Genomic DNA, 14,074 nt, shown 5'->3' with positions numbered 1-14,074 from the left:
TTTACTTCTACCAACTATGATGAGGGCAAGGTGGGTGGTTCGACCCTCAGTGTAGCCACAATAAGATCCGCACAGCCGTTGAACCCTTGAGCAAGGCCCTTAACCCTGCATTGCTCCAGGGGAGGATTGTCGCTTGCTTAGTCTAATCAACTGTACGTCACTCTGGATAAGAGGGTCTGCCAAATGGCAATAATGTAATGTAATGTAATAATGAATAAGCTACAACCCTGCTGAAAAAAACAGCTCAAGCTTGGTTTTGAAACAGCTAGTAGCAGGTATTTCAAGCTGGTCATAGCTGGATTTTACACCAGGGAAGTTAAGTGCATTTCATGGCAATCCTCATGTTAATGGAAATAAATGTGGAAAAGTATTTCAGTATAATTGTCAATGCCATTGTTCTTTATAGTACTCAATACTAATACAAATTGACAGTTGAATCAACCTGCCTCTTACACAATATAACAGTATTTTCACACCTGAGGATACCACTTGTGTGAAAGCAGCTGGTATTGCTTTTTGTGCTACGAGGTGTATTGATTTTTACATAACTCGACACCCATTTTACTGCTTTGCTGTGTCATTTATATTCTTTGTATTGTAATTTATGTTGGATGCAGTCTAGTCGTACATCTCTAGTCTGTACTCCATTGCAAAAAAAATTTAATAATTTCAGTAAAACCTTTTGCTGAAATGACGGTTAACTAAATATCATTGCAAAAGGTACTTTTCTGCAAGAAACCTAAGAATCTTAATCCTGAATGATCTCATGTCATAAAAGAGGCAGAATGTGCCAGTCTTTTTCAACAGGGAAAATTAATTTGACCACAACCTGAGTGACAGCCCATATTAAACAAGCAAAATGGTAAACGTTGTACAAGTAGGCTACATTGCTACAACACTTTGCGCGCCCCAAAATAGCCATATCGCCGCTGCTGGGAGATCCCACCCTCTAGTGGACATTTATTGCAATTACAACAAAGGGAGCATTACAGAACTACTGCGTTGATACGCTATGGTTATTTTTGATTGCCAACAGTTACACGAAAACCCACGATATTTAAAGATAAGAAAGAAAACTGTGTCAAACAGGTTGCAGACACTTTGATTCTGGTAAGCTGCGCTCACTCTTTCTGTGTATGTAAATATCTAAGAAATGTTAAAATACAGAAGTAAACAGAAGGGATCTGATTTAATGAGTAACAGTGCTTAACGTTGATGTAATACAATTCCAACTTACACTGTTTATCCAGCACAAACTGTCCAGCCCAAACATGAATGTAAAAAAAAAAAAAAGCGAAAGTTTGCAGCTTCAGCCAAGTGAAATCTTGCTGATTCAGTGTTTTGGTCCTGAAATCTGATGAAAATGTACATTATGTGCTGACCTGTGATTTACACATAAGTTGTGTCAATGGCAAGAGTTCATTGACTGTCCTATTAGCTATTAACTATATGGTAGATATGTTATTCTGTGCGATATGAGATACGATTTAATGCTCTTCATTTCGTAATATCTGTATAGTTGATGCTTGTTGCACAGTTAATTAATACATCAGTATAAAACAACAAACATAAAATCAAAACTGAATGAATGAAAGAAAACCAGGTTCTCCCTGTTTTTTGAAAGACCATTGTTTCTATCATAACAAACTGAAAAGTGGTTACACATTGAGTAAAAGCTGATAAATGATCTTTATAGAAAGAAAAGAACGATAAAACAGCAGCGAAAGGCTGCTGACTGGTTCGCTGACCTCAGGAGCTGTTGGTCTGGATCTGTCAGTTACAAGTGCTTTGTTTTCTTCACAAAGGTAGTATTCCAAGTTTATCAATCAACATTACTGAAAAACAACGTGCATTGGAAAAACTCTTGGAAAAAAGTTACGTCAAATTTGATTGAATGTGAGCCATTTCAATAGTTCAAACCAAACCCATATAAAAACATATACATGAATATTTCATAATAATAATTAATAGTAACCATGAAATCAATTCTTACACATTTTTCATACTGCTCACACTTAGGTTGTTGCGCTTACTCATATACCCATAAAACACATCTTCTCTCTCTATATTTTGTCAATTTATTTAGTAAAACATAACATGTGCAGAGACAGGTATGCATACGTTTGTTTAGATAGGACCAGAGAAGCGCCTACTCCCATTGGTCACAGGTCTGTCCAATGGCTGGCCTGCACTGTTAAAGATTCTGACACTATTGGTGGGACCAGTCCAGTGTGCAACCCACCTGCAAAACACCTCACAACAGAAACCATCAAAGAATGTGCAACTTAGGACGGACACAACATGACCAATCACACAGAGGTGGAAAAAAGAGGGCAAAAATGCACTGCCACCGTGCAACCTGCTCATTTCATACCTTTATGTGTGTTTACTTTTTTATTCTTTCTTTATCATTTTTTTAAATGCAGCCTGTAGCCTAGTGGCTAAAAAGGTACATGACAGGGACAAGGTTAGCGGTTCAAGCCCAGGTGTAGCCACAATAAGATCCGCACAGCTGTTGGGCCCTTGAGCAAGGCTCTTCATTGCTCCAAGGGGGATTGTCCCCGGCTTTTCTAATCAACTATAACTGGCTTTGGCTATAAGCGTCAGCTAAATAACGAATGTCCTGTAATGGCGGTGCTGGGTGAGATGATTTTGTGTGAGTCCTTGCGAGGCCCGGGCGGTTATTTGGAGCCGGTTTGGGACGGGGGGCACTGGTTACGGCGGTAAGCCCTCAGGGCCCTCCTGAACGGTGCGCTGGTCCTGTCCCAGGCGTGGATGCCGGTGAGCAGGGGCTGCTGGCCCCCCCGGACCCCCGTGAGCAGGTAGGGCAGGCCCAGGCGCTCCAGCTGGGGGCAGGGGCAGTGGGCCCCCTCCTGCAGGAGCAGCTCCAGCCTCTTCAGGTCCCGCTTCCTCAGGCTGCCCTTCCTCAGCAGCCTCCTCCTCTTCTCCAGGAGCACCCTGAGGCCCGAGCCCTCCCTCCTCACCTCCTTCACCTGGGCCTTCAGAGCTGCGGGGAGAGGGAGAGAGAGGGGGAGAGAGGGAGGGAGGGAGAGAAGGGGGGAGGGGGTGAGGAAGAGAGAGAGGGAGAGAAGGAGGGAGGGAGAGAAAGGGGGAGGGGAGAGGAAGAGAGAGAGGGAGAGAAGGAGAGAGGGAGTGAGAGAGGGAGAGAGACAGGCAGAGAGGGAGGGAAAGAGAGGGAGAGGGGGAGAGGGAGGGAGAGAGAGGAAGGGAGAGGGGGTGTGAGAGAGGGAGAGAGAGGGAGAGAGAGGGAGCGAGACACATAAATATATGATCTGGAGTTAATGGATTAATAGCCTAAAGAGAGTGATATACACTCTAAACTATAGAATATATACTCTAATGCAGGATGTATAAATTCATTACACAAGTTATGCTACTTACAGTTTCTAGACAAGCTCTGCTGAAAGCATGATACAAGTTATGTAGTCCCAAACAGGACACATGGGCAAATTAAGCATGCTTTATAAAACTGCAAAATTTGTAAGCATATTGGCTCTGGCTTCAATATCCAAAATTGCCCATACACTTTACAGAGCACTACCCTACGAGTATGAATTAAACTTTGAGAGAAAGTTTGAATGTTAAGCAATTTGCCCAATGGTGAGTACATCTTATTTGTAGCCCAGTAGACATACTGAGCTGTAGCATGTTGTCAGAGGTCTGTGCAGATACCGTGATGGGGAGCAGGCTGATGTTTGCACTGGGCCTGATCGGTTTAATTTCCTGTCTTTTGAGCCTTTTGGCAAACATTTCTCTGAAAATGTGTGTTTTTTTGTGATTAGTTGTTATATTTCTGTGAAACCATGCCTCCATTTCCCCTTACATGATTAGAAATTCCCAAAAACATTACAAATAATCAATCAACGCTGGTGAAGTGAAATGAAATGATAGCTGGAAGGCCCAAGTTCCTCTCGGACACATTTCCTTGAGTCCTGCCAGGATAAAACAGGATGAAATATCTGCTTTTTTATCTGCAGCCAACAAACACATCAAAAACAGCACAGCTGAACCCAGAGCTGAAAAAGCTATAAGGTTTGCCTGACTTAAGCCTAGCACATTCTTGTGTAATTAAAGCCAGATAGCTGTACTCTGACAATCACATTCTACTGACCAGTAGAAGACACCCCAACCAAAAAACTGGATCTTTCTTGTTGGATTATGATAAAGCCTACTGTCCACCTGTGGAGACCATGTTGTTGCGTGACCCGGGACGTGGATACTTACAGTATGTGCTAAATCCCAACCACAACTGATGCCAAACCACATAGTCAGTACGCTACATATATCTGTGTCCAATTGCTTTGGATTTAAATACTTTTCGATGCTCGATTGATCTTGTCTGGTGCAATTGAGCCAAGTAAGAGGACCAGAAGGTGGGGTTCTGAGAGTATTTCATAGGTTCCAGTGCACCAGAAAAGCTTGGTAAAGTGTAGAAAAATATTTTAATCCAAAATGATTACGTATTTGACCCAGGTCAGATCTGTGTGAGGATCATTTCAGAAACACTGTCAAGCTGTCCCCAGTGTGGGTAAGGGGAACAGGTCGGATGGGTGAAGTTGAAAAACCTCAAAACATGTAGGTATTTCAGAATGTACAACCTTGACACCCTCAGTCTGGGGATTTCCCACAGTAAAGAAACTTTAGTCATCCATGAAGGAATGAACCCAACATGGTGCAAATTTAGGAAACACCTACCGAAATCGCTGGCACACAAGTGCTCCAGAATCACCTCCATTTTGTTTTCAGTGTCACAGGAGGGACAGATAGGGGAGGGGCCTGCAGGGGAAAGAGGAGGAAGCAGATACAGTAGAAGTCTAATTCACTTCTAGGTCCCTCCATTTCCACAAGACAGTGGTGTATACATAACATTTTAAAGGTCCCATATTGTACACCTTTCCAGTGTCCTGATGTCCATACCAAGATGATTGTGTGGTTTAAAGTACCAAAAACAATCTCTATCCAGTTTTACATTTCCATTCTTCCATCTTCCATTCTCTCATGCGCTTTACCAAGAACAGGCTGTTTTAGTGACTGTGTCTTTAAGGCTCAGTGCAGTGATGTCAATGAACCTCTGTTCTGATTGGCTGGCTGGCTCCAACTAACTGAACGCTGTCTGTGCCAAGGGCTTGGATTTGTTCCAAAAACAAGGGGGCTGCACTGAAGCAAATGAGCATATCGTTATGTTGTCATAGTTTCACTGAAGTCCAAATGGCTCATTTGAATACACATTCTTATCCAGCTGTGTATACATTACCCTCAAACATGAACACTACTACATTTCCCACAATGCACAATATATGTGCAAGGTAAATAAATCATGCAATGCAATAATGTACATGTGGGTAAATAGTGCATTAGTAGCAGCTGTAGTATAAGTAGCCCCCCTGGTCAGACCAACCTAGGGAAAAACAAAAAAGTTAATAAATGAATAATACTGAATGACAAACAGAAGAAAAACCTCTACATACATACATACAGTAAGCATCAATCAGGGGTGGTGGTGGTGCGTGTGGTGCATTGCACTGCATAGTAAAAATCATACTTTTCTTTTCATAGAGATTCATTTTTTAAATTTCCCTGGTAAATCTTAAAAGTATATGAAAAACAAAAATCCTAACATGCACCGTTGTTTCACCACTGAGTTATCCCTGTGAATAATGTGTGGCTTGTGCGTCCTGGCCTCATTAAAGCCAGTTGTTCTTCATCAGCGGAGTCGGCCCGTATTGGTGCTGAAGTGGTTGTGTGTTGGAAGCGGTGTGGAAATTACACAAGAGAAGAGAAAGAACATGTACGAGTTGAAAGGCTGCAGTTTCCAAACATGCATATTTTCAGGCTGAAACAAACTACCACATTTCAGCAGGATTCACTTCACACAGAAACTGGATCCTAATGGCGTATCCCCTGAGTTCTGATTGGCTGGCTTCGTGTGTGAAGGGTCTTCTGCACCGGCTGTAAAAGTTTCTGCATCTCTCAAAGGACACAACACTGCACGTTAAACCCTGAGGTGCATAGAGAGACATTCTGTGCTGATCTCTGAGTCTGCTGAATGTGTGATACTATTTACAGTGCAGGGTTTATTCAAATCCCATCTTTCTGGATGATATTCTTACATTATTGGAATTTGGCAGATGCTCTTATCCAGAGTGACGCACAGCAAAGTGCATACCCATAAACAGGAACAAGTGCTCTGAAAGACCCTAGAGGGAAGTACAGTTTCAAGTGAATGAAAGTGCCTGGTAAAGGAAGGTGATGGAAGGCAAGGCTGGAGAGAGATTTCTCCACATCCATATCACGGAGACTGCACTCTCAAAAATAAGGGTACAAAAAGTGTAATATCCTGTATTCTGTCTGTTAGTTTATTCTGTGTTTTTGTAACTTTATTATTTTTCATATTTCATGTCCGGTTTCCATTTACTTTCATTGTTCATTGCACTCATCTTCCCCTGTGATGTCTGTGTCTTTATGTAGTTCTGAGCCCGAGTCACTACCCTGTCTGCGTGATTCACTATTCGGGTGCTTTCGGAATTTTCCGGTTTCCCATGATACCTTCTCCGTTTCACTTTACTTGCTACCCGCTTTCTCTCCATTCATGTTTGTAGAAAGCAGTAATCTACTAATAACTACTAACATAGAATTTGTACAGTACTAATTATATTAACAGACTAATATGTTCATCTAATTAACTAACATTCACTATTTTTAGGTATTTATAGTTTAATCACGTAACTGACATATTAACATTCTCCCTATTTCTGCACTTCTCTGTAGCTCCTCCTCCCTGTTCTATCTCTAAATTTCCTGCCTTAATTCCGTGAGGTGTTCGCACCTGTTCTCTAACTATCACTGCATTGCTTAAGTCTGTGCAATTGTCTACTCCCTAATCCGGAGCCGTTTGTATTACATGTTAGTCTATGTGAATCCAGTCCTGCGTCTTCATTCCTCCCACAATTATTGTATGATTGCCCTTTCATGTGTCTCACCTGATGTCTATTTGTTAGACCGCCCTCACTCCCATGCCCCACCTAGGTTGTCTCACTCCCCTGTGTATATAAGCCCCAGTCTGAGTCTCTACATTTGTCAGAACGTTGGTCATAAGTTCAGAGCCGATTTTGTGTAAGCCTGTAATTTTTGAGATTGCTGAGACACCCTTTTGCCTGACATCGAGTTTTGCTTATTGCCTTCTGTTTTGGTTGCCTGTGATTTTTGGTTTTTGATCCTCACTTTGTTTACGACTCTGTACCTCTGCCTTTCTGATCTCCTGGATTTTGACCTATGGACTGTTTTTGTGATTTCCCTTCTGCTTCTCGATTTGGCACTGGGTCTATCTGATTACCTGGCTTTGACCCTTGGACTGAATGAAGACAAAGTTTTTTGGAATACTCTGGTCTGCGTTTGGGTTGCTGGCCACAAGTGTTACAAAATGTGCCTAAAAAGGTACAAATTCTTGCCACTGGCACCTAAAATGTACCCCTAGCCCTAGCCAGCGATTTATAATTAATTTGTACCTTTTTTACCGTTTTTCTGGGTCTTTTTTACCCAGAGAAAACATAACTGTACTTTTAATGTGATCATTGAAGAATGAAAATGTACCTCCACTGTCACTTTATTTCTGAGAGTGTGGGGGAGAGGAGGAAGAGGGGGGGGAAGTGAAGGATGAGGAGGATGAGGAGGAAGAGCTCACCGGTGAAGCTGGTCTGGGTGCCGTTGCCTGTGGTGTTGAGGATGCAGACGTCGTCCTGGGGGAACTTGTCGCAGGCGAGCATGTCGGGCCAGGGGTACCCGAAGCCCTCCAGCACGGGCAGGCATCCGTCCCTCACGGCCTCGCACAGCCAGCGGCAGGGCGGCACGGGCCTCTCCAGGCACACAGGGGCGAACAGGGAGCACAGCAGGACCTGGGTGCCCGGGTGGCAGCCCTTCAGCACCAGGGGCACCCAGCTGCCCGCCTGCAGCCGCACCTCTGCCAGGCTCTCCTGCTCCAGCAGGTTGGGCAGCAGCATCTGGCTGTAGCCCACGCCCTGGCACAGCTGCAGGTCCTTCGGGATGTCCACGCACTCCAGGGGCCTGGCGTAGTCGCGCCCGCTGCTGTACCCGTCCAGTTTCCAGCCCGGGGTCCCGTACCCCGAAGCCTGGCTGTGCGCGGTGACCAGAGACAAGACCAAAGCCAGGGATTCGAGCCTCCACATGCGCAGCAGGGGAAAACGCTTCATTTCTGCAGAAGGAGAGAGATCGCCTGGCGCAAAATCACAAAAAAAAGCGGAGCAGTCCGCAGAGAACGAACAGGAATGCCGGTTGAGTCGGTATCAGCGCCCTGGGCTGAGCCTGCGGCAGTTTTTCTGGGTAAATGCGCAGGTTTCTCCGGGGTTATTCACACAGCGACCCCGTCCCACTCCGCTGGCTCCAATAAACTTGCAACTTCGCGCACACGAAGAGCTGCGTGAAGGAGAGAAGGCTGCAGCCAATCAGAGAGAGCGTCTACTCGTATGTCAATCATTTATTCAGTCGGTTAAAATATCTTCGTTCACTTGCCACTTCAAATATTGTTATACACATTTTTAATAATGTTTGAATAATATAGTGGTTTCTACATTTATTTTGTGCGAATAAGTATTACCATAGTTGTGGTAAAACAGAACTTTCGTCTTGTAAGCGGGTTGGAATACCTAATACGCTTCGCCTATTTTCATCTTAACAGAAATAACGGGTTCTTCGCTTGAAAGAAGTGACCTGCTGTTGCGCAAAAAACACTGTACTGTACATCCTAGAACGTCATTCGACAGATATATAATAATAATATATCAAAATAAACAAGCTACATATATCGTTACCCAAAATTCGAATTTCATCTTTAAATTGCGTCAAGCATAAAGAAAATAGTAGGCTACTGACAAATGAAAGTTGCGGAAAATAATTAATGGACGGTTCATTCGTTTTTCTTTTTATTCATATTGGGATATGTCTCCTGTGCTGGCAATGAAGACCACTCCAACCAGAACACCTTCTCTAGCTTAATTAATTTTCTTTGTGCACTAAACTCGCAAATCATTAAAGTTTCATGGCGTGGAGTCTCCGGCACGAAACAGACACATCTATACGGAACTTTACAGCGGGCGATCCCGTCTCGCCTTAACTTCAAGTCCAGATCTCAACCCTCTGCCTGGATCTCCGGGACCTTTCCCTGGCCAGAAGCGTTGGTTTGATTACTCAAGGAGAAAAAAACTGTATTCAAACAGTACACAGAATACTAATGCAAATATAGGCTACTAAAAAGCCATTGCAGGTTTTTTATAGTCACCCATGCCACCCAATAATTATATATTATATACCTACAGAAGTATCTGATGACCATCAACAATTACAGCCACTGGTATAGGGGCATGCACTCAGGGAAAATCTAGCCAATGCAAATCTATCCAATGCAACAGTGAGGCATTCCTGTGACATTCCACCAGTTCATCATAATCTGACAGTCCCCCAAACACCTCAAATCTACAAAAACCCCCCCAAAAAAACAGCCAATTCCAGGAATGAGGTGAGCTGGGGCGAGCTATGCTGTGCTCTTAGAAATTTTCCTTTTGTTCAAGGATCAAATTTCCGAAATATACCCTGAATGTACAGTAATGTTCTCTTTGCATACAAATGAGTGTGCTTTCAGAACAAAAAAAAATACAAATTAATGATATATTTCTGGCTTGGGGTACAATTTTATGTACCTATGGTACCGCCCCAGCAACAAGCATTTGTACCGTTTTAGGCACTTTTTATTTCTGATAATCCATGATAATGGACATAAGGATAAGGACAGATTCTTCATAATAAATAATGTCATGTTTTTTTAAAAGGAATAAAACATTGTGTTGCATTCATAAAAATGTTGATTTCAATATTGAGAAGCTTTCATTGGATTTCCCTAGACAATAACAGGACAGATTTGCTGTAGCCTTGACAATGGAACAAATATTTTAAAGATTTTCCTAGTTTTTCTCTGAATTGTCTTGATTCTGACAGGACATTGTGTATCACCTGATTATCTGAAGTTACGTATCCAAAGGAATATGATAAAATGTGCACTGCACAATTTAAAGTTAATTGTCTGTGTAAAAAAAAAAGAAAAAAAAGAAATAAAAAGTACTTTTCTGAGTCTAACCACAGAAACAGAAAAACAATCCCAGAGTCCAGTGCATTCCACAAGTACTTGGAAGTGGTTCTCAGCCAGCAGAGATGTTTTGAATTTTGGAATGGTTTGATTTGTGGTGGTTTGGAGGAGAATAAACAGATTTCCACCGTGTGGTTTGAGCAGGACTTTGATATTAACGGCAATTCAAGATGTTTCTTCTCAGGTGTGAGATTTCAGCACAGGAAGCAGAGAGAGAAATGAGGAGTGTGTGTGTGTGTGTGTGTGTGTGTGTGTGTGTGTGTGTGTGTGTGTGAGGAGGTCCTGTTGATTAAACACACACACTGTGGGGTGCATAGCAGGAGGAAGCACTGAGGTAACCCTCTATGTCCAGGAATGCAAAAGATGAAAAAGCAAAAAATCCTATGAAAATCTTTGTACAATATTTGATCCATTGTCAAGGCTACAGCAAAACTGCTCTGTTATTGTCTAGGAAATCCCACGAAAGCTTCTTCGATATTGAAAGCAACATTTTTTTAATGAATACAACACATTGTTATAGTGACTCATGGCATTGACTGTAGGGGAACCTGTCTGCCAGAGAATGCACTGGGTGACCCCATTACCCCCCACCCCCCCTCCCAAAGAATGATGACTCATGAACCTCACTGCATGCTTTTTGGGGCTCAGGTGTGGTTCTTGCTCAATTCTCCTTCTGTTACTCTGTAAAGCGTGTTTGTGACAGATCTCTGTAAAAAGCACGGTGCACTCTTAGAAAAAAGGTTCTGAAAGGGCTTTTCGGCTTGATTCCATAGGGGAACCCTCTGACATAGGCGTGAATTGTGAAAAACCCATTTTGCCCAACAAAGAACCCTTTAACTAGGGACGCTTCTTCTATGGAATCGCAGGCTTTTTATTGGAATATACAAATTAAATTGATTTGATTTAATAAATGTATATTTATTCATCATATATGCCAAATACATCACAAGTCCGCACTCAGAGCCTTCCGAGGTGTTGTCAACAAAATTTGTATCATTTTGTCCTTAAATTCAGGGCCTACCTTTAGTTGTAATCCTCATTACACCCTTAACTACATCAAACTTTAAAAAAATACATCCTCAAGACTTCTTGTCTTGTATGGAAAAAAACCCTTTCAGCATTTAGGGTAGGATTCAGGACATCAGATCGATTCAGGATTTCAAATCGATCCGATGAGTTTTTGCCTTGAAAATCGGACTAATCTGAGGTTCTGAATTTACATCAACTTACATTTTGTTACCTCGGCAGTGATTGGTGTTCTTTCAAGTCAAAACACCTGAGCAATAATGGTTGAATAGATACAATCCCTCTTGGCAAGTAACACATTTTTCTGGACAATGTCCTCATAGCTGAGTAGATAAATAAACACCAGAGTAGTGAAGAAGGTGCAGGGGCCCACAAAAAGAATTTAAAGGCCCGCAGAGGGGACAAAAGGGTCTGATGCCCCCCACCCCTTGAGAACTTGTTGCACCTGCTATGCACTGGTGACTGGCTGGGGGGTGTCGGGTTTAGGGTACAATCATGAGACTCCAGCACTGCTAAAGCACTGAAAAGCAAAAAATTACAAAACTGATTAAAGGCATTCTGAAGGGGAAATTAAACCACTAATTAAAAAGGAATAAAACAAAGAACACTTTGGGGTACAAAATACGCCTCCTTAAATCACTGCCAGGACTTGCCCTGTGTAGACAGTGGGTGTTCGAGTTTTCAAAGTGGTTTTCTCTGAAGGCACGCAGGAACAACGTTTGATATGTAGTCCTTCACAGTCAGGAGCAGACACGCCTTAATCTGAGGTTAGTGAGCAGCCAGGTTCGGCATTCCCAAGCATTCTCAGACTTTTGCCCTGACCACAGACGCTTTGGCTGAGGCCGGCACTGACGATTCCCACAATAACACTCCTAGTCACATTTCATATACAGCTTTCATTATCTCTGCTTTTCCCACTGCATTTCCCAGCAGAGATGACAGAGCCTGTCAGCGCAGGGAGTGAGGGAGAGGAAGACGGACCCGTTTACGCCACATTGTTTTGGTGCCTGCCATTTTGAGCTGGAAACTCAGAGCCAAGTGAAGACCAAACATTGTGTGTGTGGCGGGTGTAAGAGAGCTCACAGCTTAGACCCCAAGCACATTAAAATGGCGGCTTGTGCTCAATGTATTGCTTTACGCCTCAATATTTAGGGTGAGCATGATGCTGCCATTGTTTCTGCCTTAACCCCACGTCCCGGTAGCTACGCCCCACACACCTGGTTTGAAAGGCCCTCAACCCTGGCATCACTGCCACACCCTCATTGTGTCATAGTCCCACATTCTACGTTTCAGAGATATCCGCCATAACAGAGATATCCGCCATAATAATCTACCCAGGCTCTTCCGTTTCAGGTTTTTAACAAGGCTGTTACACAGAGGGGAAACGGCGGTCGAAAACGTGAAATTCCACAGCGGCTGCTTGCCGGCTGGCGCCTCTCCCCGTTTTCTTGGGAGAAGCGTGCAGGACGGGAAAGCAGGACCACAAGTGTTTAAGTGAAGCCAGGCTACATTCACAGTCGGGCAGTTGAGTTCACGGGTTGATAGATACATTAACAGAAAAACAAGCTGCCAAAAATGAGATGTACTGTACAATGTACCACTCAGAGCAGCCACGTTATGTTCCGTCTCTGAGCTCAACGTGTGGAGTCCAGATGGATCCCAACATGCTCCTGCTCCTGCTATGATTCGCTCTCCCTCCAACGCCCTGTTCGTGGGACCAGCTATGGGAAAATCACAGGTGTGTCGCAGTATCTGCAGTCCCCACTGACTGCCGTTTCCCCTCCCTGTAAGAGCCTAGTACATTTCCAGTACATTTAGGAAATGTACCCTGAAAGCGCAGTATAGTGTTTGAGTATGTTTCCCAAGCAAAAAAGGTACAAATTATATGCTGCTGGCTAGGGGTACCATTTTATTTATCTATAGGGTACTGCCCCAGCGACAAGCATTTGTATCCTTTTAGGCACTTTTCATAGCTATATTTCTGAGAGTGTAGCTGCTTAATTATTAATTTATTACACACCTGCTGTTGTCCAGAGATACATATGCGCCTCACATTTTGCATAATTATAAGGCTGAGTATTCATATATTATACATTTATACAGCTGTTTCTAAAGCAATTCACTTTCTAGTAACAGTGACATATTAGATAATAACGGGGGTGTGGCACTTGCTAAATAAAAAAATGAAACAAAAGGAAAAATCTAAAACATTGTGAGTGAAGTGAGACAGAAATGATCAATATGACAAGTGAATGCAGAAGAAAAACAGCTATTTATAAACTTTGTCAAATGATGCACATAAAAATGTATCTTCCACACAGATTTTTGGTGAGGTAAAGAGATTAAGAGCTTTGGCCAGCCCCAGGGTATGGGACTGATGGAGCAGATCTCAGTGAGACGTGCCTCTCAGACAATTTGACCAGACTTGCAGGTCACTGGCAGGAACCATCGTGGTTACACAAATACCTTTATTTTTCCTGGTATTTGCATTTTAGTTCCTTTGTTGGAAAAATGCTGACCCCAGGGGGCTACTAAAGAACACCATTTGGATTTCTCATCCACATGCAATGTTGGTTAGCCAAGGCCTTCATCCTTTCTGAACAAAGCCAATATCCTAATAATACTACCCACCTTTAATGGAAATTATGCATAAATTTACACCAGGATGAACCCAGCTGCAATGCAGAGGGAAGCTGGATGAGTCAACCTTTAATTTTTTGGATGAGCTCACTTTGTTCCTGGGATATGTATGACGACGTTGGATGCGTGACAAAATTCCGGGTAAAGTGCTTTAGCGTGTTACCATGGTTTGGTTTCTGAACTTGTACAGTTGATTTATGTGCGCTACACTTTCTTTCAACACTATAGCATGCC

The 14,074-nt window shown here is 42.9% G+C and overlaps 1 protein-coding gene across 1 annotated transcript; it reads right to left on the bottom strand.

Moving 5' to 3' along the window:
- Positions 1-1,170: 1,170 nt before the first annotated feature.
- On the bottom strand, positions 1,171-8,407 carry LOC133142452 (secreted frizzled-related protein 1-like). The gene is made up of 3 exons (XM_061263678.1): positions 7,703-8,407; positions 4,717-4,797; positions 1,171-3,007 (listed from the first exon to the last, which is right to left on the bottom strand). Exons 1-3 carry the CDS (start codon positions 8,226-8,228, stop codon positions 2,682-2,684), a joined length of 933 nt encoding a protein of 310 aa, XP_061119662.1. The 5' UTR covers positions 8,229-8,407; the 3' UTR covers positions 1,171-2,681.
- Positions 8,408-14,074: the final 5,667 nt, after the last annotated feature.

The sequence above is a fragment of the Conger conger genome, chromosome 12 (assembly GCF_963514075.1).
Source record: "Conger conger chromosome 12, fConCon1.1, whole genome shotgun sequence".
NCBI classification, from domain to species: Eukaryota; Metazoa; Chordata; class Actinopteri; order Anguilliformes; family Congridae; genus Conger; species Conger conger.
This window is presented reverse-complemented; position numbering and strand designations above follow the sequence as displayed.

Excerpts from the sequence above, each read along its gene's own strand:
- LOC133142452 (XM_061263678.1), bottom strand. The coding sequence starts at position 8,228 with ATGAAGCGTTTTCCCCTGCTGCGCATGTGGAGGCTCGAATCCCTGGCT. Across the intron at positions 4,798-7,702 it reads CACCCAGACCAGCTTCACCG|GCCCCTCCCCTATCTGTCCC; the intron begins GTGAGCTCTTCC and ends TTTCCCCTGCAG. Across the intron at positions 3,008-4,716 it reads CTTGTGTGCCAGCGATTTCG|CTCTGAAGGCCCAGGTGAAG; the intron begins GTAGGTGTTTCC and ends CTCTCCCCGCAG.